This window comes from Canis lupus, chromosome 4 (genome assembly GCF_011100685.1).
Source record: "Canis lupus familiaris isolate Mischka breed German Shepherd chromosome 4, alternate assembly UU_Cfam_GSD_1.0, whole genome shotgun sequence".
Classification (NCBI taxonomy): Eukaryota; Metazoa; Chordata; class Mammalia; order Carnivora; family Canidae; genus Canis; species Canis lupus.
Window position 1 is genome coordinate 35,877,386 of NC_049225.1, and position 22,230 is coordinate 35,899,615.

The following is a 22,230-nucleotide window of genomic DNA, read 5'->3' on the forward strand; positions in this document are numbered from 1 at the left end:
ATGCTAGGAGCTTCCACCCGCGGGGAAGGCCAGGTGGCGGGGCCTGCGACGGGCTCTGCTCCGGCCGCGGCCCTCAGGGCTCCCAGGAAACCCCGTCCTCCCCGAGGTCAGCGGGCCGAGTCGGGTCCTGGGGCCGGGGCCGGGGCCGGGGCCGGGGCCGTGCAGCTCAGGGAAGCCGGCGGGGGCGGCGGGGGCCGGGAAGGCCCGGCTGGGCGAGAGGACTAAAAGGGACATCGCAGCCACCAAGGCAAGAGCACATTTATTCCGACCAACTCCAATCCAGGCCCCGGGGCGTCGTGCTGGTGAGCTGCTTGGGCCGCGCACACCCGGGGACCCCGTGCTGGGCAGTGGCCCGCACTGCCAGCTGAATGCGCTGTCCCACGGCCCCGGTCCCGCCCCGTCCCCCGTCCCCCCTCCCCGCCCCCGGCCCCCCGGCCGCCGTGTGTACGCAGCCTCGGGCGCCTGTCGTGCACTCCATCCCTCCTGCAGCTGCTCTGGGGGATGGTTGCCCAGGGACTCGAGGCGCATCTGAGAAAGCCCCGGGCCCCCGGTGCAGCCCGGCGCCCGTCAGAACGTGCTGGACGCTCCAGCGGCCCGGCCAGCCTGGTGGGCACTGGCTGGGGCTCAGTGCAGCTCGGCCCCGCTGCCCGCCTCCAGCGTCTAATTTTCTTTAGCTGTGAGGTGACCTGATACCCTTTGATGGGGTACCTGAGAGGGTCCTGGGCCCCGGGGAATGACGGATCTGTGCAGACCGAGGGTTGGACCCCATCTCCATGGCCGGTGTGGCTTGAAATGCCTGTGTTTTGGTTGCTCGTGAGCCCCACCTCGCCGGGTTGCAGGGAGGCTCGAAACGAGGGGTGTAGAGCACGTGGCTCTCCGGGCCCGCACCCCCTGAGTTGTGGGAATGTGCCCCGTCCTTCCCGCCTCCTTTAAGCCCCACCAATCTCTGCACCTCATCTGTCCAGCCCCCTGCCTCGTTTCTGCTATTTTCTGCTAACCCTGGATTGCTTTCCTCTCGGCCTCTTTTTTCTTCTCCCCCCTTGCACCCCAATGATCCTTCCGGGCTCTCCTCCTCTCCCCCGCCGCTGCCCTGGCCCCGGCCACTGCTGTCCCATGCGAATGGACCCAGTGGTGGACGCCTGGGGTGGGCAGGCCATCACCTCCTGGACGTGGCCGCCCCCTTCCCTCCTTCAGGCTGGCATGCCCAGAGGGAAACGGGGCCCGTCCACCCTGTCCCCCCGCCCGAGGCCGGCACTACCTGCACCCACACTCTGCCACACTCATCCCTTCGTAGTGGTACTTGAGAGTGGGGACCCCCATGTCATCCTTGTAGAGGATGGAGATGGGGCTCAGTTTGGTGGGCACGCAGCAGGCCTTGCCCACCTTCATGGGGAATTTGAGATGCACCAGAGTCTGCACGATGGCGTGTTTTGTTGGGGTCATGTCGTCAGCCAAGGGGAAGAAGCAGCCGCCTTTACATTCGTAAGCGTCGTACTCCTTGGGTGCAATGATCCAGCTATCCCAGCCGATGTCCTCGAAGTTCACCCGCAGGGAGGTCTTCTGACAGTGGTTGTTGGCTCCGGCACTCCTCTTTCGTCTGGCTAACGAGGACCCTGTGGCCATGTGACCTTCCCCGCCCCCCTCGGCCTTGCGGTCACCCGCCCCTGCTGGACTGTTCTTGGACCACTTCGTGAGCACGCTGTCCTGTTCGTGGCTGATCATCTCCCTGAGCTCCAGCCTGGTCTCCTTGGTCCCATTGCTGCGGTCGTTGGAGAAGACAACAAAGAAGGGCAGGTTTTTGGAGCCCGGGGGGACACTGATATCCAGCTTGTCGCAGCCCTTCCTGTGACTCTCCACAGTCACTTCCAGTTTGTTTTTGCTCTTGGTGGAGTCTGCTCTGACCCACCGCTTCACAGCGCTGGACACCTCGAAGGTCTCCCAGCCCTCATCCGAGATGTCCTGGGACACGAGGAACGTCTTGGTGCCTGCGGAAGCATCCCAGGCATCTGCTCCATCCAGAACGTCATAAATAGCCATGTTGCCTCTCAGTTCACGAGAAGCGGCTCCGTGACCTTGGCAGGAGACGTAGAGTCGGAGCTCGGCCCTGGTGATCTGCTCATGCCTAGGAATGGAGACGTTGAAGAGCAAGATGTGCTTCTGGAAGGGGAAGTCCTCTGTGGCCATGATGGAGACAGCATCTGAAATGCAAGGGCACAGTCAAGGTCACCTTTCATGACACCAAAGCTGAGACTTGTGACTTGGGTCAAAGGGCATCCAGGATGCCACTGACCAACTCTATCAAATCTTTATTTGGTTTCACTTAGGCCCTTCGTGTAGAAGGATTTAAAAGACATTTAGGATCTTCCAGAAAACCAGAGGCAGGAGGTGCCTTGCATTGGAGTTGACAGGTCCGCCCTTCAGGGAGCACCTACTAGGTGCCCAGCATCGCACTAGGAGCTCTGCATTCTCTGTGTCACTTTGCTCTCCGCACGGGCCCTGGGACGGTCTAATTATTTCCCATTTTTACAGATGTGGAGACTGGCATTTGGGCTGTTTAACTGCCAAGCGCGCACATCCTGTTAAGCTCCTCACATTAAAAGAAAGTACCAAATAAGCAGCGCAGCAAAGCATACCGTCAGCCTCAGAGTGGGAATCGCAAGCGTGTGACGTGGGAGGAGCCGCCCTGGGCGGGGATGGCAAATTTCCAGCATTAACACAATGTTAAAAATCTCAGCAATTTAAACAGCAAAGAAATTATTCAGAACTCTAATTTCCAAGCAAAGTGAAACTGAATTTTTTTTTTAATTGGGGGAAAAAAATGAAAGAGATTCGCCTCACCTGCTTTGTCACGTTAGTCATCAATGGGGCGTACCCTGTAGCTACCCAAGTGTCTCAGTTTCCAACTTCTCCTAGCTGGCACGCAGCCACCAGCACATCTCTGTGATGCCACGGCTCGGTCACAGCGTGAGGGGAGCCTGCGTGCTGCTGTGAGATCCGGCAGCGTCTGGCAGACCAAGGTGCTAGTCTGGACTCTGTCCCTTCCCAGGCTCGTGACCTCGGAGAAGTGCTGAGTGGCTCTGAGCCTCAGTTGCCTCATCTGTGGAATGGGGCTCATCCTCCCCGCCTTCCAGGGTTGGTGGGAGGCTCCCCCACGGCGGCACATGGAACTTACTGACACTGCCCCTGGCTCACAGCTGACGCTCGGCCAGTGCTTCTGCATCCTCCTCAGACCCTCCTTCCCAACCTGCACGCCCCTGAGAGCGCATGGCCCCGCACCCGGTGTGCGTGTGCCCTGAGAGCGCATGGCCCCGCACCCGGTGTGCGTGTGCCGTTCTAGCTCCTGCAGAATGCATGGGAACAGCGAACGGGGCCCATAAGCAGGAGTGGTCTCCTGTGCCATGCTTGGAAAATTGCTGCGGGGCCATGACACACACAAAACATCACCCTCCCTGCCTGAGCCGCGTTTAGACCGTCTGCGAGGAAAGCGTAATTGGCCTCCACAGCGGCGTGGGCCGCGGGCTGAGCTGGGTTGAGCCAGGAAGCCTGTGCTGGAGACACGGTCAGTGCTGGGCAGGGGAGGGGATGTTCATGGACGTGGCTCCAAATGCTGGACCCCTGGACCATGGGATGGTGATGCGGTCCAGCCGGGGAGGTGCGCCTTCTCCCGAAAAACAGGCTACAGAGCTGGAGACTTGCTGGCAGCATCTGGGTGATCCGTAGACCATATTTTTTGAAATCAAGCTAATATTTTAAAAATCAGCAAGTTCACATCCAATCTAGAGTTTTCTCCTTCTTCTGGGGAATCAGAAAACTCAGGACTGCCGGGCTTGCACCACGACCATGACGGGGCATGTGCTCCGCAGGCACAGCAAGTCGGGGAGCTGTGGTGCTCGGCCAGACCTATTAGGGGTTTGCAGGTGTCAAGCCTGTGGGAGGGAGGCCCCTGTGCCCAGGCACTCAGAGAGGCAGTGGTGGCTGGGGCTGAGCTTTCTGGGCCCGCAGGGCCTGCATCACAAGGCAGCTGCCGAACCGCCTTCTGACCTGGGCAAGCTCCCCCTGTATCTGCCGCCTTGGCCGCGTCCTGTGAACTGAGTCCGTGTTTGCTACCTCCCGGCCCTCTTCGACGGGGTAGATCATTTTATGTGTAGAAGATGACGGGCTTGTCCTCTAAAATCTCTGTCTCGGAAAAAATGCTCAGACGTGTAGACGCTTTGTGATGGGAGAGAAACAGACCTTCTTCCAAGGTCCAAAAACACACCAATTGGTTGAAAGCTGGGTAAGCTGTCTGTGTTCAAGTGGGGAGGCGACCGCCCCAACCTCCTCCCCGGAGCCGCCCGGGGACAAAGCCCGGCCCGCAGCGCCAAGCTCACCCATGCATTGCATCTCACTGAGCTCCTTCAAAGGCCCCTTGCGAGCCCCCCGTGGGCCCTCCTGCCCCCAGAGCCCCGGTACCTTCCACGCTGAAGCTGCGCACCACGTTGGAGGCGGGCGCGGCCGCCTTGTCGCTGGCGTAGCGGTGGTACAGGTCGAGCATGTACTGCGGCGGCTCCGCGCGGGCCCGGGGCTGGGCCGGGACGCCGCTCAGGTTGAGGCCGCGCAGGAGGTCCCGCTGCACCGCCTGCGGCAGCGCCCTGAGGTCCCGCGGCCCCCCGGGCGCCCCCTGCGAGCCCGGCCGCCGGCGCCCCTCGAGCGGCCGCCCCCGCGCCCCGCAGCCAGCAGCCACAGGGCGCACAGGGCGCGCAGGGCCCCGCCGACCGCCCCGCCGCACATCCTGGGACGTGCTCGCCCTGCACAGGACACTGCGGGGCCGCGGCCGGGTGGCGGGCAGGGCGCGGGGGCGGGGGCGGGGCCGCCGGGCCTGCGGGGGGCGGGGGGGGGGCTCCCCAGCCTGAGCCCGGGTTCACCGCCCTGGCCCGTGGCCTCCTCCTCCCCGCGGCCTCCTCCTCCCCGCGGCCTCTGCCCCCGCCAGGCCTCCTCCCCCCAGGCCTCCTCCCGCCCCCTGCGGCTGCTCCAGGAGCCCGGGGGTGCACCGCCCCAGCCCGGGGCCTTCTCCCTCCCAGTCCTCCGCCCCCCGCGGCCTCCTCCCGCCCCCCGCGGCCTCCGGCCCCCCCCCCCGCGGCCTCCTCCCGCCCCCTGCGACTGCTCGGGTACCCCGGGGTGCACCGCCCCGGCCCGTGGCCTCCGCCCCCTGCGCCCCCCTCCCCGAGGCCTCCACCCCCCTTCCTGCGGCCTCCGCCCCCCACGGCCTCCACCCCCTGTGCCCTCCTTCCCGTGACCCCATGCAGCCTCCATCGCCCTCGCCGCGGCCTCCGTCCCCCTTCCCACGGCCACCAGCCCCTCCCCAGGGCCTCCTTCCCCTGCGGCCCCCTTCCCACGGCCACCAACCGCCTCTCCGTGGCCTCCGCGCCCCACACGGCCTCCGCCCCCCTTCCCGCGGCCTCCTCCCCCCTGCGTTCCCCACCCAGTGGTCCCCCATGGCCTCCGCCTCCCTCCCCGCAGCCTCTGCCCCCTGCGCCCCCCTTCCCGCAGCCTCCTCCCCCTCCCCGCGGCCTCCTCCCGCTGCGCCCCCCTCCCTGTGGCCCCCCCACGGCCTCCACCTCCTCCCCGTGGCCACCGACCCCCTCCCCGCGGCCCCCCGTCCCCGCGGCCTCCCCTCGCTCCTACCAGCCTCGACCTCCCGCCCTTATCTGAGGCCGACCCGCTAATGAAGGCTCTGTAAACATCTGAGAAGCCCACAGGGCCTGTAGGAAGGGCGCGGCCGCGGAGAATCTGAACTTCCCGGTGGGGTTATCGCCCCCTAATTAGGATCCTCTGTCCTTTCCTTGCCAGCTCAGCCCAGAACACTCGAGGCGGGTGCACATGCTCCTTGTGGCTGCGCAAATGAGGAATCCAGGAAACGGACAAGACCAAGAAGTCCTCCAAGTACAGAAACCACGCAAATCTTTAAGAAGGCCCCGGGCCTGGGGGGTGGGGTCCCCCAGGGTCAGTAGGAGGCCCTGGCCCTGGGGAGCACACGTGGGCTGGGTGTGTGGCTGCAGAGCTACCCGTGCTGCCCCTCAGCCAGGTGAGCCCTGAACTCGAGACCCCGGAGCAAGGCAACATCTAGTGAGGTAATGGAGGCTTTGGAGTCGCTGAGAAGAGGGTTCACACCCGGCTCCCTCGTCTGCAGCCCACAAGTGTCACCTCACCTTTTTGAGCCTCGAGTTTACGAGAGACGTGTGGAAAATCTAGGACAACCATGTGCTGAACATCATGGCAGTCGCTGCCAGCTGGGCCCAGCTGGTGGTTGCACGCTCCCCGTCTGCTCTTTAGGGACACCGTACCCTCCCTGACACCTGCTGCCCAGGCCCCAGGAGAGCTCTGGCCCTGGGCTGGGGCTGGGTGTCCCTGCTTGTGTCACTGGGAGGCTGCTGGGGCCACACTCCGCACCCCGAGGAAGTGTACAATCCGGGGAGAAGAAGGGGAACAGGGCAGCCCTGAGAGCGCACGTGCCCGGGTGCTGTCCCCCCGCCCCGGGAGGTGGACCAGCTGCAACCAGGAGGGCTCTGTGGGCCCCCAGGGTCTGAGTTATTGTGAGGGTATCATGCCCACACTGGTCTCTGTCCATTCCCATTATGTGTGGGTTTGAGGTTAAAAAACTGGGGATGGTCACAAATCTCTTGGAGGCTCTCAGGAGGGGTAGCCCCAAGTCAAGCAGCTTCGGGAAGCTGTAGGAGGGGCAGGCAGGCCAGCAGGTGGCAGCGGGGTCCCAGGGTGTGCCCAGCATCCCCCACCCTCTGCAGGGGCAGGGTGAAACCCAAGCTCCAGAGCTGCCGGCCTGGACGGAACTTGCTGTCCCCATCCCGTGGGGACACTGTTAAGGGAGGCTGGACGGGAAAGGGGGCAGCTTCGGAAGTGCCGCTCGCAGAGGGGGAGGAAGCATGCTGGGCGTTGAGCCAGCTTAGTGCAAGAGCTCGGGGCAGGGAAGGAGAAGGGTGCAAGGCCGGAGATGCCGCTGCCGCTGCTGCGCACAGGGAGGGCCTGGGGGGGCCAGGAGAAGCTGCAGGCGGAAACAGGCCGAGGGCCTCGCGAGGGTGGCCTGAATGTGGTCGGGGTGGAGGGGCTGCCTCCTGATGTGTTCTTAAGAGCCCCGTAGGTCTCTTTTCTAATTACAACAGTAGAGTACGGTGAGGGTAACTCGGGAAATGCAAAACATGTTGAAGAAGGAAGTAAAAATAGCCTCTGGTCTCAGGGCCCAGTGAGGCCCATGGTCCATATTCTGAAAGGCAGTGGGCTATGTACCAAGGTAACATAGCAAGGCTCATGCATATGGGCTCTATTTTACTTATTTTCCTAAGATGGTTCGTCAGAAGAGGAATGTCTAGGTCAGCGTATGCAAGCATCCTCAAAGCTCTTGGTACGCACGGCAAGTTGCTTTCCAGAAATGCTCTTTTAACATCCCCTCCCACGAGCAGGGCCCAAGCGCCAGTCCGAGCGGCGGTGCTCTCTAGTCTAGGAATTCGATGAACAAAGCATGTCAATTTGCTTTGCCTGCTGAGGGGACTGCAGCTGCTCGTGTTCCAAGGAGCCACCGCCCAGGATCGGGGCCTCTGCGCTCTGGAAGGTGCAGCTGCCTCCAACCCCCTCGTGGTCCGGGCTGTGCTCGGGACACACACCTGGGGCCCCGCGGGGTGCCCAGGGTGGGATGGGGGCCCGCAGACGCCGGGCTGCCGCACGATCGCTGGGCGCTGGCCTGAGCCTGGTGCGGAGGCGCTGAGCGGGTGCCTGTGCTGCCCGTGTCCATGTGGCGCCCGCGCTCTGCTCTCTGCTTCTGTAACCGGAGCAGCGCTGCCCTCCCGCCGCGGAGCTCGGCCTCCCCGGCTTCCCCTTGCCATGCCTTGCGCTCCTCCCTGCCAGCCTCTCGTTGGCCAGGCCCTCCCGCCTCAGTGTCTGCATAGACTCCCCTCTGGCGCCTCTGGGTTCTCGGATGCCTGGGTCTCCTGCCACCCAGGATGCGGGCCCTAGGGCCGTGTGGGCCGTTGGCTCGGGCGGCACGCCCTGCTGCCGTTGGACAAGCCTGGAGAGTGGGCCCTGTGTTCACAGTGGATCTGAGGCCCGGCTTCCCTGGGCAGGCCTCCTCGCTCATCTCTGTGCATGTCCCCCAGCTCCTCAGTGGCCTGGTATGTGAGACCAGGTGGCCCTGCCCAGGGGCTGCGGACCCAGCGCAGCCCCCGTCTGGCTCGAGGCCCCAGCTGGCGCTGCCGCGCTGCAGACACCATCATTGCGAGCACGCGCCACGGGGACGCAGTGGGATGCGCAGGAGCGGGCCTCGGAGCAAAGGGCACCCGCCGAGTGCTCAGCCAGCAGCAGCAGCCGGCCCGGGGTGTGCCCAGCCGGCAGCACGTTCGCTTGGAGCAGTGGTTCTTCGAGTGTGGCTCCTGGCCCTGCCGCAAAGCTCCCAAAAGCTGGTTATGGAGGCAGAGTCTTGGTCTGGGTCGGCGGCTCTAGAGGTGAGACCCAGCAGCCTGCACCAGCCCCATATCAGCTCCTGGCACACACCCCGGTCTGCACGTTGGACTCGATAAAAAAGGAAATCCGTAGGAGGCTTCCAGGAGGTGAGTACGTGTGTGCTGCCCACTGCGCTACTGGGCACGCGGTAGCTGCCACGTGACTGGGTGGACAGGCGCACACGGCGGCATTTAGAGCAGGGTCAGCCCTGAGAGGGAAGGAGAAGAGCTGCAAAGCTGCGGGGAGCAGCATTCTCTCTAGGAGTAGAAGAGAGCAAAGGAATAAAGCAAGTCTCAGGGGCATCAGTCGACCTGAAACCTGAAAATCATTTCAGGTTTCTGGCTTTTGCTAAAGGAAACCTCCTTGAAGGGCCGGCCCTGCCCTGCTGCCCTTCCCACCAGAGTGCAGCCCCTCGTGCACTTTGCACGGGCGAGAACCTGCACCACCTTCACACAGCCAGCCGAGCCCACTCTCCCACCCTGGGGGCGTTGGCTCCATCCCTCTCCCCCGGAGCCCCTCCTCACGCTCTCCCACTCCCACTCCCACTCCAGGCTTCTGCCGGCTCGTGCAGCCCGGCCCTGCATCCACCTGGCCACCGAAGAGGCGTTGGGTACAGGCTACAGCTCGCGTGGCATTTTATGAGCAACTTAGACCTACAAGGCACCTGTTGCAGTGCCTCAGGCCGGACCCTTGGGGGCACCTGGAGTCCGTCTCCCCACTTGTAGGATAAAGGCCATTTCAGAAGTTTCCCCAAGTTTCTAGCTCTCTGGAACTGTCCATATTTGTCACGAGTTATCTTTGAGGCCCTGCCCTTTCAGAGGATATAAATGTCCAGGAATAGGGCTCAGAGGCAGGCTGCCACCCTGCTCCCTCTGACACAGATGAAGCCTGGTGACCGCAGGGACCCACGCGCATCTAGGCTGCATGCTCGATCGAGCCTTTTGTGTCTGGGCTGATGTGACGCTGGTGTTTGGCTTTTAAGATGAAACAAAAATTGTTTCATACAAACGTTTCTTTCCAAACCTTGCTTCACTCCCAGGCCATCCAGTGCCACTGGGAAAATCCTAATAGGCTGGTGGTGGGGGTCGCTGAGCAGGAGGCTGGGGGCAGCACCAGCTGCACGGCCCTGGAGTCAGGCGGCCGCAGGCGTCAAAGCTGACGTTGCCCGTGGCCCTGGTGAGGCGCCGTGGCCGTGCTGCCCATCCCGAGCCTGCTCTTCTGTAGCAGCAATTGCACAGCTAAGTTGCAAGGTGGCTGTGAGGCTAATAAAGACGCCGTATCTAGGGGCGTCCGGGGCTCCGCGATGGAGAGTCTGCCTTCGCCCCCGGGGTCTTTGGTTGGGCTTAATCCTATGTATCTTAGTGTTCTTGGTGCTAATACACATGGGGTGGGACTGAGTCCTCAGTTTCTCTTCCTGCTGCCTCGTTACTGGTGCATAGAAATGCAAGAGATTTCTGCAAGTTTTCACTTTGTATCCTTTACTGAATTTATCAGTTTTTGATGGAGATTTTTGGGTTGAGGATGATATTCTGGGTTTCTCATCTAAGGTTTTTAATGTGAGGTACATTCCCTCTAAACTTAACCTGTTGAGGGTTTTCACCATGACTGGATGTTGTGTTTTATCAATGCTTTTACTGCATCTTGAAATGGTCACTTGGTGGGACGCCCGGGGGGGCTTAGTAGTTGAGCGTCTGCCTTCGGCCCAGGGCGTGACCCCGGGGTCCCGGGATCAAGTCCCGCGTGGGGCTCCCTGCATGGAGCCTGCTTCTCCCTCTGCCTGTGTCTCTGCCTCTCTCTCTCTGTCTCTCATGAATAAATAAATGAAATAATTAAAAAAAAAGATGCTGTGTCTAAACTGCATGACATTTCATAAAAGTGAGCATCACTGACACCAGCTCTTGGTGCACACTCCATGGTCATCACCAGCACGGGCGTGGACCCCGCACGGCTGGACGCGGGTTGGCTCCCAGGCTGCCCCCGTCCGTGTCAACCAGCAGTGAAGCCCCTCCGAAGACACAGGCTTGTGTGATGACCCCGATCTTCCAGAAATCGCACATTGGGGAAGGAACGAGATGGAACCCGCACAGGGCAACTGATTTCATCAAGAAATGGAAAGGGAGCCGTGGATGAGAAAAAAACGAGGGGGACAAGGTTAAAGGAAGAATGTGCACTGAGAGGAAGGGAACTGGGAGCCTTATCGAGTCGCCCTGGTTTTGCTCATTTTGCTGTTAACTCGTGTCGCATCCCGGCGCATGGAGGGCATGACGCGGCTGGCGGGCTCCGGCGCAGGCGGGGGGGGAGGCCAGCTTCATGCAGTGGCGGAGGCTGCAGGCCCTGCAGGCGGACACCCAGTGCCTGGGCCCAGCCTTGCCACCCGCTCGCCACCCGCCCATGCGCCCAGGCCCGCAGAGCGTGGGGGGAGACGCAGACCGCCCCCCCTGCAGCAAGCAGGCGGCCTACGGGAGACCGGGCCCCTCTGTCTGCCCACCTGGAGCAGCCTGGCGAGGAGCCGCTGGGCTGGGCTGACCCTGAGGCCTCACTAGACTCCGGGCCCCCCCAGAGCTGGGGTCTGGGGCGCTGGCGTCGTGGCCCCCACCTCTGCCGCCAGCCTTCCCGTGTCTGCTGGGAGCACCTGCCGTGCCCCGGCCCTGCTCGCCATCTCAGGAGCCGACTGAGCATGGCCGCGGGGCGGCTCTGCTCCTCCTGACCCCTCGGAGGTGGCTCTGGCTCCTCGGCCTCCTCCAGGGGAGGCCGGCGGCCGCAGCTCTCGGGGCCCAGCCGAGGACTCGATGCCTGCCCGAGCGGCCCGGCGTCTCCCGTCCAGGACCGTCAGCTCGGGGCAAGGGACCCGTGTCCGGGAGGCTCCTCCGGGGAGGGGCGGCCGGTGGGGAGCAGGAACCGCGCCTCAGGGGACACCCCGTCTGCGTCTCACTCAGGCCCTCGCTCCAAGCAGGACAGGAAGAGGCCTGTCTCCGGGCGCCGCGGCCGATCCCCCACGTGTCTGGCACTGCAGTAGCTCACAGCCCCCGCAAAGCTGAGGGTGTGAGGAAGCTCCGTGGGACAACTGAGCCTGCCCGGGGGCCTGTCCTGCCCGAGGAGCCCCGGCGGCACCCATGGGTGGCACCTGTGCACCCGTGGGCGGCACCTGTGGGGTGGCACCTGTGCGCCTGTGCAGCAGCAGCCGTGGGGTGGAGCGGGCGTGCAGGAAGCGGGAAGCCTTAGGAGTAGCTGGTTTCTGGAACTGAGGACGGACAGGCCAGGGGGCTCCGCTCCCCAAGCCTGCGGTGTCCTCCCGACTACCAGGTCATGTTTGTCGGGATCTGTGCATATTTGGGGATGGCTGACATTCAGTTTCTCAGGTACAGCTGTACCTTTAATTTATTAGCTTTCTATAAAAACACACAACGTACACAATCTACAGTATGGAAAGTATAATTTACAAAAATATAAAAATCTCGGTTACTTTTTAGTATTCCAACGTATCACTGCCTGTGTTATTTCAATAAACATGTTTGAACAACGCACCCCTAACCAGCCTGATGACCTCTGTGTGGAATGGTGTCCACGCCCTCCCCTTTGCTTTGAAATAAAATATATATTAAGAGAAAGCAACCAGAACCGGTCACACGTGCACCGTGAGTATGAAAGCTCTTGCCGCAGTTTGGAAGTTCGCGCCGCGCTTGGGCGCCAGGGTCCCCCATCCCTCGTGTGGCCCCGGGTGTTCTCCACTGATGCTTTACATGGGGGTTCTTTCCTGCGGAGAGAGCAGGAGCCTGCAGGTCTGGAACCTTCCTCCCCAGTCATGAGACGATGCTCATGGAAGCCAACACAGTGGCCACGTTGGGCTCTGGGGTCCTGCGAGCGGAGGCGTGGACGGCGGGTGGCCCCCAGGTGGGGCTGACCCCTGGGTTCCTTAGAGGGATTCCGAGTGGCAAGCAGGGGCTGAGTCATCAGCAACTGTCCCCCCAGAATGCGCCATGGGGGACAGACCTTGTGGGACCGGCAGGGGTGCCGGCGAGCTGCGCCCTGCATATGCAGCCGCCCCCTCCTGAGGCCCTCACCCTGGAGGCCTGGGCGCTGCCTGCCGGATGCAGAGGTTTCCTTCCACCCCCGGAGCGGCTGGTCCTACCGGCAGGCGCAGGTCTCCACGGACATGTTGGGGTACACCTTCAGAACCACGTCGCGGTTCTCATCCAGGAAGAGGACCCCGAGAGAGTTCATCTTGTCAGGGACGCAGCACGGCTCCGGGATGCCGGGGACGATGCCCACGGCCCTGACGATGCTCTGGATGGTGGCGTGGTTGGACGGGCGGACGACCTGCAGGCGGGAGGAGCACAGTTACCCGGCGCTCTGCCCTCACCCAGCCATGGGCCACCTGCGTGGGCTCGACGGGGCCTCAGGACAGGTGCTGACCCGGAAGGTGAGAGACCAGGGCGGGCACCGGGGCCTCTGAGCGCGGGTTGCACGCCAGCCGTCCTGCCCCTGGGCCTCGGGAGGGAAGTTGCGGCCCTACATGGCACTGGCCACTTGGGGGCACCTGCGCCTCGCTCATCCCCAGAGGGTGAGGCGGGTTGGCGGCTCTGCTGGGGCCACGGCTGCCCAATTTTCACAGCCGCCTCCTGCGCCTCCTGCATGAGTGTGTCCTCAGCCCTGGGTAAGGCCCAAAGGTGTGGGCCCCACACAGTGGGGGCCGAATGGACGTTCCCGAGGGCCTGCCTCGCCTCCCCACCCCATCTACCAGGCGTGGGGGTGGGATTACCTTAATTGTACGGGTGAAGAAGCAGAAGCTTCAAATGTCTGAGGAGCTGGACCAAGACCCCGAGTTAGGGAGCAGCCAAAGTCACAGGCCGTGCAGCCTTCCTTGCCTCCCCAGGCACCGTGTGCACCCGGGAGCTGGGTCCAGCCTCAAGCATGGAGAAGGCTCTTCTCTGGCACAGGGAGCGGGACAGGGCCCGGGGGCGCCCACTTCCACACGGTGTGCTGGAGGCCCCCATGGGGCGGGTAGGGGCACGGCAGGGGCCCGGGGCAGGGGCTGGTTCGTGGTGCAGGCCTCGGGGAAGGCATGGAGCTCAGCGGAAGGTAAGGTGGGTGCTGGCTCACCCCGGCTGCCTGAAGAGGCCCACTCCCTCTCTGCATGTGCAGGAAGAGCCCTTTAATTCCCAAACAGCTTCCTGCCCCGCTGGGAAATCCCAGACGACTGATTTATTTACATTCAAATTGGATTTATGCACAGATTTCCTTTCTCAAAGGGGAAGGAATGACCTGGAACTGACAGAGGAGCTAAGCCCCCCCTCCAAAGTGAGTGCTCTGTGGGGAGGGCCAACCCCAGCTGGCAGCCAGCCCGCCTGCCCCGCAGCCCAGAGAGGTGTGGATGGAGCCTTGACCCAGCCTGGGGGGGGGGAACCTGCCAACCCAGGGCCACGAGGGGACAACACTGCCACCCGCGGGGACCGTGCACACTCAGGCTCCGTGAGCGCTGGAGGCCCTGAGGAGCCCTGCCCTGTGTGCCAAGCAGGGGGTGGTGGGGGGCAAGGGGCCCACAGGAAGCCCCCGAAGTCAGGTCTGTGCTGCTCACGGCCCCCAGCGCCCTGAGGGCCAGGCCAGGAAGGGAAGGAGACCTTGGTGAGGAAGGGGCTTCAGAGGCCTGTGCTGCCTCAGGGGACGGGACGGCGTGTATGCAGCACACACCCAAGGGTGGACCCTCCCTGAGAAGACACGTTCTGATTTAAAGTTCGAACTCAGGGCGCCTGTGGGGCCAGCGGTGGAGCATCTGCCTTCAGCTCAGACCATGATCCCAGGGTCCCAGGATTGAGTCCCACATCGGGCTCCTCACAGGGAGCCTGCTTCTCCTCCCTCTGCCTGTGTCTCTCCCTCTCTCTCTGTGTCTCTCATGAATAAATAAATAAAATCTTAAAAAAGTAAATAAAACTGAAAACTCAACTAGGTCGGCCCTTCAGAAGCACAGTGAAGCCACGTCTGCCTGTGGGTTGTACCTGTAACAGCTGCCACCCGCATGTGCAACTGCCCCCCACCTGGAGGCAATGGCAGGGGCTGCCCCACGCACATGCACCTGTCCCCCACCTGGAGGTGATGGCAGGGGCTGCCCCCCACACGTGCACCTGCCCCCCACCTGGAGGTGACGGCAGGGGCTGCCCCACGTACGTGCACCTGCCCTCCCACCTGGAGGACGGCAGGCGTCCTCAGCCCCAGGGCCCAGCGGGCAGGAGGTCACAGAGCAGGGCCCTCGGGAGGCACCTACCTTGGGCATGGGGAACTCGCACTCCCCCGCGCAGTAGTAGGCATCGAAGGACTTGGGCAAGACGATCCATTCGTTCCAGCCGATGTCAGCGAAGTCCACCCTGAGGTACCTGCGGGAGCAGACCCTGGGCTCGGCCCACTGCCTCCGCCGGGCTTTCCGCATGGTCTGCTCGTCGAAGTCCAGCACCCGCGAGGCAGCCGGCGCGTCGGGGCCCTTCCTCCTGCGCTCCCGGCGCCCTGGCCGGGGCTTGAGTGCCCCGAGGGGGCCGCGCCACAGCTCGTGCCGGGGCCGCGGGGGCTGCCGCGCGGGGGGCACGCGCCCTGGCCTCTCGTGCAGCCCCGGCAGCTCGTTGTCCTGCAGCGGCCCAGGAGCCTGCGAGGCCCGGCGCACGCGTGGGTCGGCCGAGCCGTTGTCGGCGGCGCGGGGCTCCGGGTCGGCCGCCGGGAGGGGGTCGTACCTCTGCAGCGTCCCCGCCACGCTGTTGGGCTCCGCGATGGCCAGGTCGTCGGCGTAGACCAGCAGGTAGGGCAAGGGTGCGCTCGGCCCCGCCGCGCCCGGGGCGCCCCCCGCGGGGTCCAGCTGTGCCCACAGGAGCAGCTCGCCGGCCTGCCGCGCGGCCCGCACGATGGGCGAGATGTCCCGGGCCTGCCACAGGCCGCGCGGCGGGGGCGCCAGGGCCAGGGCCCCGCGGAGCAGCCCCTGCGCGGCCGTGTTCTGCGCGACGCTGCGGAAGAGCAGGTGGCGTCGGGTGGGCGGCCCGGGGGGTGGGAGGCGGCAGGACGCGCTCCTCGCCCGCTGCCTGCAGGGCTCCTCGCGCGCCCGGGGCCAGCAGGGCTCCATGTACAAGTGGAAGGTGGCCGAGAGGATCACCTCCGAGTCTTGCAGGGAAGTCAGGTTGAAGACGTACGCCTGCCTCTGGTCCACCGTGTCTGTGAGGGCGGGAGGGACACAGTGGGTTAGGGCCCTGGGTCAGACGGAGGGGGGGCCCAGTGGGAGGCCTCCAGGAGGCCCGCCAGGCTCGCCTCTCCTCCTGTGATCCTCCCTGGAGGCCGAGGGGGCGCCCTGACTTATCCCCAAGGAGCAGGTGAGGAACTGAGGTGGGTCGGGAGGCCAGGGAGGTGGGGATCCTGCATCCCATTGCAGGAAGGAAGGGGTAGGAGCTGCGGCCCAGGCCCTCCCTCCCTGCAGCTCAGGGACAGGCGCCAGCCTCAGGACACCTCCACTCAGGAGAGGAGGTGGAATCAGGTTTCGGGATTTGGAATGCTCCGATTCGGGGCAAGCCCTGGGCGGGCCTCCTGCTTGTGCCCAGCCCTCCCTCCCACCCACGTCAAACAGGCTCATTCTTCCAAATGTGGTGAACGGCGTGGGGCACCCCTGGCTCCCTGCGCTCCGAGTCCTTCCGGGGGGCACCCGGACCGGAGGGCACAACTGTCTGGGCATCTGCTTCTGGTTTTGCCCAAGGGCTGGGAAAGCTCATTTCACAAAGAGAGAGCGCCATCCGGGTTCCATGGGGCCACTCGACAGGTCTGCAAGGACCCGCTGGCTCTCCAGAGGCCAGGATCAGGGTAAGGCCGGGATCGGGGTAAGGTGGGATCAGGGTAAAGCCCAGGATCAGAGTAAGGCCGGGATCAGGGGTGAGGCCGGGATCAGGGGTGAGCCTGGGATCAGGGGTGAGCCGGGATCGGGGGTGAGGCCGGGATCGGGGTGAGGCTGGGAACCGTCTAACACCTGGTGCCTGGCTCAGAAGCGCTCGGGCCTCCCCCCCCGGGCCGTCCTCCTGCCGGCCTCTGCCAGGTGCTCCCCGGGGCCACCGGGCAGACATCCTCATCCCTCATCCGTGGCCTGGGAGGCAGCCCGAGCCAGGCAGCCGAGTCCTCGGGGGCTCGCACTGGAGGAGGCGTCCGCGGGGTGGCACAGGCTTCCAGGAGCCCGGGGAGGATGGGCGCGGGCTGCCCAAGCTGCGGGGGGATGGAGCCCGAGGCGCGCCACCGTGCACAGGCAAGGACCCTGGGCCCACGGGGTCTCAGACTCCCTGACACCTGCACCCACGGAACCGGCTGAGACTTGGTTGTCTTTTGTTGTTGTTGTTTTTCAACCAAAATACTCAATTTAGGGTCATTTCCTTCCCTTGGGAGGAAGGCGTAACGCGCGTACGTGCTACACGCTCCACCCGTGGGGCAGCGCGGGCCGGAGGGACATGTGCACGTGGCTCCACAGACTGCGGGCCTTGGTGCCTGGGGCTCAGATTCTGTACCTCTGCCGCCCTCCCCCGGAGATGCTCACTTGAGGGTCTGGCACAGGGAGGCCGAGGGATTTGGTTTTTAAGCAGCGTCGCAGACAGTTCTGCCCATCAGGCACGTTGGTATAGGTCTGGGGCACAAGCCCGCCAACAGTGCAGCCCCCCGTCCTCCAGGCTGCTCAGGCCCTGGGGAGCCAGACCCCAGGCTGCAGCCCGACCACGCTCAGCGGCCTCGGGTGCACAGTGGGGTCTTGTGTCACCGACTACAGGACTCGGTACAGGACACGCAGCATGCCAGGCATGGAGGAGGAGCCCCTCCCCCCACTCAAGCTACACGCATGCCCGATTCCACAGAGAGGAGCGCAGAGGCCATTCGTCTCTGGAGCGAGATGGAACTTCACAAGGGGGTTCAGACTTGCCTCAAGCCACCAGCTGGCCCGGGGCAGGGCCTGGGCGTGCACCCGTCTGACCCCATGGCCGTGCCCCCGTGTGCCCTGCTGGAAGGCCCCTGCCTCCTACGGGATAGCAGACGTAACAGAGGCCACGCGCTGTGAAGTAATCATTTGGGCGTTTTGGGGTTCTAACTCCGAGGAAGAAGAGACTAACTTTACCTAGATGAGCTCTTCTCTCCTGGGAGTTCTAGAAATCTGAGAATCCGAACTGGGTCCACTTTGTGGGCACTCAGCCTCCTTCCCGAAAGTGGTAGGGGGCTGTAGGGGGGCAGGAGAGGTCCCCTGGGCACCCTGCTGGCCTGGGGGAACAGGACTCAAGCCAAAGGGAGACTTGTCCCTTCACCACGGCCCTAGAATCAGCCATCAGGATGGCCAAAGTGAGAACGTGGGGCAGAAGATTCCGGCACCAAGGTAGGCTGGAGGAAGGGAGCCGTGGGCCCCGGGGGTGCTGCAGGAAAGGAGCTGAGGGCATGGGTATGAGGTGCTCATCGCGGGCCCCGGGGGAGACCCGGCCTGCATCACTTGCCAGCCGTGGAGCCAGAGGCAGATGGGAGCCTCTCTGTGCCTCAGTTTCCACATCTGTTAGTGGGGCAGGGTGTTTGTAGGCACCTCCTACAGTTGTGTGATCATCTCTGCCGGGCTCGCATGGTGCCTGGCACCCAACACTCGCTCAGAACATAGCAGCCGTGTGGTGTCACCAGCCTCCACCCACGCGCTTTCGCTTTCTTCTCCCCCAGCTCGTGCACTTTTCTGGGCATCGCCAAGAGTCCACGCGTCTTTGTGTCCTCTGGGCTCACGGCACCTGCCACCTAATGAGGGGCTCAGGAAATCCTCGGGGAACCAAATGCCCGTGACCTCTGGCACTGCTGGCAGACAGGTGCGTACTGTCGTGGTCATGGAGACCTGAAGACAGAAGCTCGGAAACATTCAGCCGCTTGCCCGACTTCACCCAGGTCGATGGGGGAGCTTAGATTTAAACACAGGTTGTTTGGGAGGCGGAGCAGGTCTCACCTTAAGCCCCAGGGTCAGGCTCAGAAGCTCGCTCTGTCTAGGCGTAATAGGGAACGTGACACCTCGAGGGGGCGGGGGCAGGGTGGCTAAAGCAAGAGCAACAGCATCTAATAAATCACCGACACCTGGGCCAGGCACTGTCCTAAGCACCTGGCATGTCTCAGTTCATCCCAAAGCCCCACAAGGAAGGGAGTGTTACTAGCTGCCTTCCAGACGTGAAAACAAACAAGCAACGGCAGGTGAGTCACGAACAGGTTTAGCCCCTGGTCACACTCAGCACTGGGACCTCAGCAGCCCGGCCCCGCGCTCGCATCTGAGCTAGGCTGCCTGGTGGCAGCAAGGAACGCAGCTCCAATGGCCCCAGAGCCCAGCCACTGAGGCTGCAGAGACCACTGTTGTGCCAGGGGATGGCCTGGGGCCCCCGGCCCAGAGCAAAGGCCCCCACATCAGAGCCTCGTCCACAGGTGAGGGGTGGGAAACCAGACGGCCCGGCCTACACCAAGCCAGGTGAGAAGCCACGTCCTCCCACGGAGCGTTCACCTGTCCGCCTTGTGCTCAGAAGCTCCTGTCCAGGGACCCGGAGCCTGGACCCACGCCTGGTCAAGTGGTTCCAAAGAATGTGCTGGATCGTCCGACAGTCCAGACTCCCCGGATCATCCGGATCTCGCAGAGAATCTTCTTCTCTACCGTCTGTGTCCTAAGTCCTGGGCTTAGCTCTGAGGGAGGTGGGGAGAGGATGCTGGCAGGGGAGCGGCGCTGGCTGGGCAGATGCGGGGTGCCAGTGAAAGCCTCCCCCTCCCCAGCCTTTGTTTTCATCTCTGTCAAGTGGGAGGGCTGGATGGGAGGTGCCGTCCTCCGTCCTTTCCAGGGTAACATCCTACAAGTCACTGGTACTTGCGTTGCCCTGCTCTGCGCAGACGGGAAGATAGGACTGAGCGCGTCCATGCCGGGGCTGCAGGCAGTGGGTGCGCAGCAGCACTGACCCTGCCGGCCCTGCTCTCCTCAGCGACAAGGCTCTGGGGACCAGGGTTAATGGCAAGGTCCAGGGCACACCTATATGGCCTTAAATGCCTTGCATTTCCATGGGAATAACCCGCACCAACACCTCATCTGGTTAGTGCTGGGCTCTGGGCAACCCTGCGGGAAAGGTGCCGCACACCTGCCCACCTGTCGATGAGTGCAGTCAAGTCCACGGGGCTTTAGTGACTTGCCCAAGGTCCTGATCATGCCGGATGATTCCTGAGTGGCTTAATTTAATAATGCTGCTCCAGAAGCGGACCCCGTGTGATAAATAAAAAGCACCAGGGAGGATGGACTTAGGTCCAGTTGGCGTGGAGCCCGGGAACGGTACCTAGTGGTCTGCTTGGTGGAGGAGGGACAGGCCCCCTGGGGCAGGTGTTCCCAGGACAGTCACACAGGCCAGCTTCCGGGTCTGGCTTTGAGGCTGCAGGTATAACCTGGCTCACCGGCCATCCGCGGGCGGCCGACCTGACCCAGCCTGTCTGTCGGGCCTGCTCCTCTCCACTGCAGGGGGTCCGTCCCTGGAGACCGACAGCGTTTCTCCCGCTGGACGGCCTTCTCCCCCACAAGTGCTGCTGTGGACCCCTCCCCACACTTTCTGGGATGGCGTCCTGTGACATGAGCGGTCTCCATGGCAACAGGGTTTTCCTGCCACCCTTACCACCAGGCCGCCCGTCCTCGCTGCTTGCCCAGGGCCTGAGCTGGCAGACAGCTGAGGCTACAGCCGGGTGCTCTGTCCCTGACCTCTGTCCAGCATCATCCAAGGTGTGACGACAGGGGGAAGGGTCTGTCCGGGTGGGGCGAGGGTGGTAGGGAAGTAGGATGCCTGTCTCTCCCCCGCCCAAGCTTCTGGACCCTTCCCCAAACCCCCGCGGACTGAACGTTTCATGTTAGTGTCTTTCCAGCCTCAGCTGCCTGTGCCCAAGACCAGGCACCCCAGGCCCTCTTGGGTTCACTGTCCAGCCTGGGAGCCCACTGGGGGCCCGGCCAGAGGTCGCGGCCCCTGACAGGCCCACCTGAGGGCGCCCACCGGAGCTCCCGCTCCGGCCTAACAGCCTAAGGACCGGTGGTTAGGGTCCTGAGCTCCTCCGGACAGGGGCCTCTCCCTAGGTCTGTGTGCAGCAGCCTCCCGCCTCAACCTTGGCCGCCCGGGGGCAGGAGCTCCTCAGCCCTCGGGCGCGCTGGGGGCTCAGCACGGTGGAGGAACGAATGAATGAGTGAAGGAGTGAGTGGGCCAGGCGTGGGGGGGGGGTAGGGTTGCGGGGCGTGTACTCACCCAGCCGGGCCCTGAAGCTGCGGACCGTGTTGCCCCCTCCGGGCCTCGCGCCCCTGCGGCCGTACTTGTCGTAGAGCCGGAGCATGTGCGCGGCCGCGGCGTCCCGGGCGCCCAGGCCCAGAGCCGAGGCCGCGTCCCCGAGGGCGCCCCGGGGGGTCCTGGCGGCCGCAGGGCGGGCGGCGGGAGCGGGCGGCGCGGGCTCCGGGGGGTCCCCGCCCGCGCCCCGGAGCAGCAGCAGCAGCAGCGGGAGCAGCAGGAGCAGTGGCCGCGGGGGCGGGGGCGGCCGTGTGCGCCCCGGGGTCTGGCTCGTCCGCGCGGGGCAGCGGCCCATGGTCGGCGGCGGGAGGGGCGCGGGGAGCGGAGCGCGGGGAGCGGGTGCGGGGAGCTCAGGGGGCGGGCGCGGGTGCAGGGAGCGGGGAGCCGGTGCAGGGAGCTCAGGGGGCGGGCGCGGGTGCAGGGAGCCGGGAGCAGAGCGCGGGTGCAGGGCGCGGGTGCAAGGGGGGTGGTGCGGGGAGCGGGGCTGGGAGCCCGGGGGGCGGGTGCGGGGAGTTCAGGGCGCAGAGCGAGGAGCCCAGGGCCTGGAGCGGGTACGGGGAGCGGAGCGCGGGTGCAGGGAGCGCAGGGCGCTGAGCGGGGAGCCCGGGGGGCGGGTGCGCGGAGCCGGGAGCTCAGGGCCTGGAGCGGGTGCAGGGAGCCCGGTGCGCGGAGCGGGTGCAGGGAGCCCAGGGCGCGGAGCGGGGAGCCCAGGGCCTGGAGCGGGTGCTGGGAGCCCGGGGCGTGGAGCCGGGAGCTCAGGGCGCGGAGCGGGGAGCCCAGGGCCTGGAGCGGGGAGCCCGGGGCGCGGAGTGGGGAGCTCAGGGCGCAGAGCAGGGAGCCCGGGGGGCGGGTGCGCGGAGCCGGGAGCCCGGTGCGCGGAGCGGGTGCAGGAAGCCCAGGGCGCGGAGCGGGGAGCCCAGGGCCTGGAGCGGGTGCAGGGAGCCCAGGGCGCGCGCCTCCGAGCCCCGCGGAGCCGAGCCGAGCCCGCGCCGACGCCCCAGCGGACTCCGCAGCCAAAGTTGGCGTCCGCGGCGGGCTCGGTGGTTCGGGGGCGGGGCGGGGGCGGCGGGGGCGGCGGGGCGGGGGCGGGGCGGGCGGCGGCGGCCTGGGCCCCGCTGTGCCCCCGGAGCGCGGGGCGGGTGACCCGGGGGGTGGGGGTGGGGGGCTGGGGGCCCTCGGAGCCGCAGGGTGCCCGCTCCCCGTGAGGACCCGAAGGGGATGCGCCCAGGCCCCTGCAAGGGGAACCGCCAACCCCGAGCCCCGCCACCCCTGGCCGCTGAGCAGGACCAGCATTAAGACTCGGAATTAGCGCCTTAACCGGCCCCGCACTTGGCCACGACGCCTCCAGTGGTGCAGGACGCGCTCGGGGGGCCCTGGGACCTGCAGCCGCTCGCCCTGGAGAACTGCGGCCTCAGCGACTTTGCAGAGGGTTTCCATGGCATCAGGATAG

The 22,230-nt window shown here is 64.7% G+C and overlaps 2 protein-coding genes across 2 annotated transcripts; both read right to left on the minus strand.

The window, feature by feature from the left end:
• Positions 1–436: 436 nt before the first annotated feature.
• On the minus strand, positions 437–4,770 carry GDF2 (growth differentiation factor 2). The gene is made up of 3 exons (XM_038535448.1): positions 4,733–4,770; positions 4,453–4,631; positions 437–2,198 (listed from the first exon to the last, which is right to left on the minus strand). The coding sequence occupies exons 1-3, from the start codon at positions 4,768–4,770 to the stop codon at positions 1,255–1,257; spliced, it is 1,161 nt and encodes a 386-aa protein (XP_038391376.1). The 3' UTR covers positions 437–1,254.
• Positions 4,771–11,833: 7,063 nt separating this feature from the next.
• GDF10 (growth differentiation factor 10) lies at positions 11,834–21,075 on the minus strand. Its single transcript, XM_038535449.1, has 3 exons — positions 20,745–21,075; positions 14,747–15,675; positions 11,834–12,804 (listed from the first exon to the last, which is right to left on the minus strand). The coding sequence occupies exons 1-3, from the start codon at positions 21,073–21,075 to the stop codon at positions 12,613–12,615; spliced, it is 1,452 nt and encodes a 483-aa protein (XP_038391377.1). The 3' UTR covers positions 11,834–12,612.
• Positions 21,076–22,230: the final 1,155 nt, after the last annotated feature.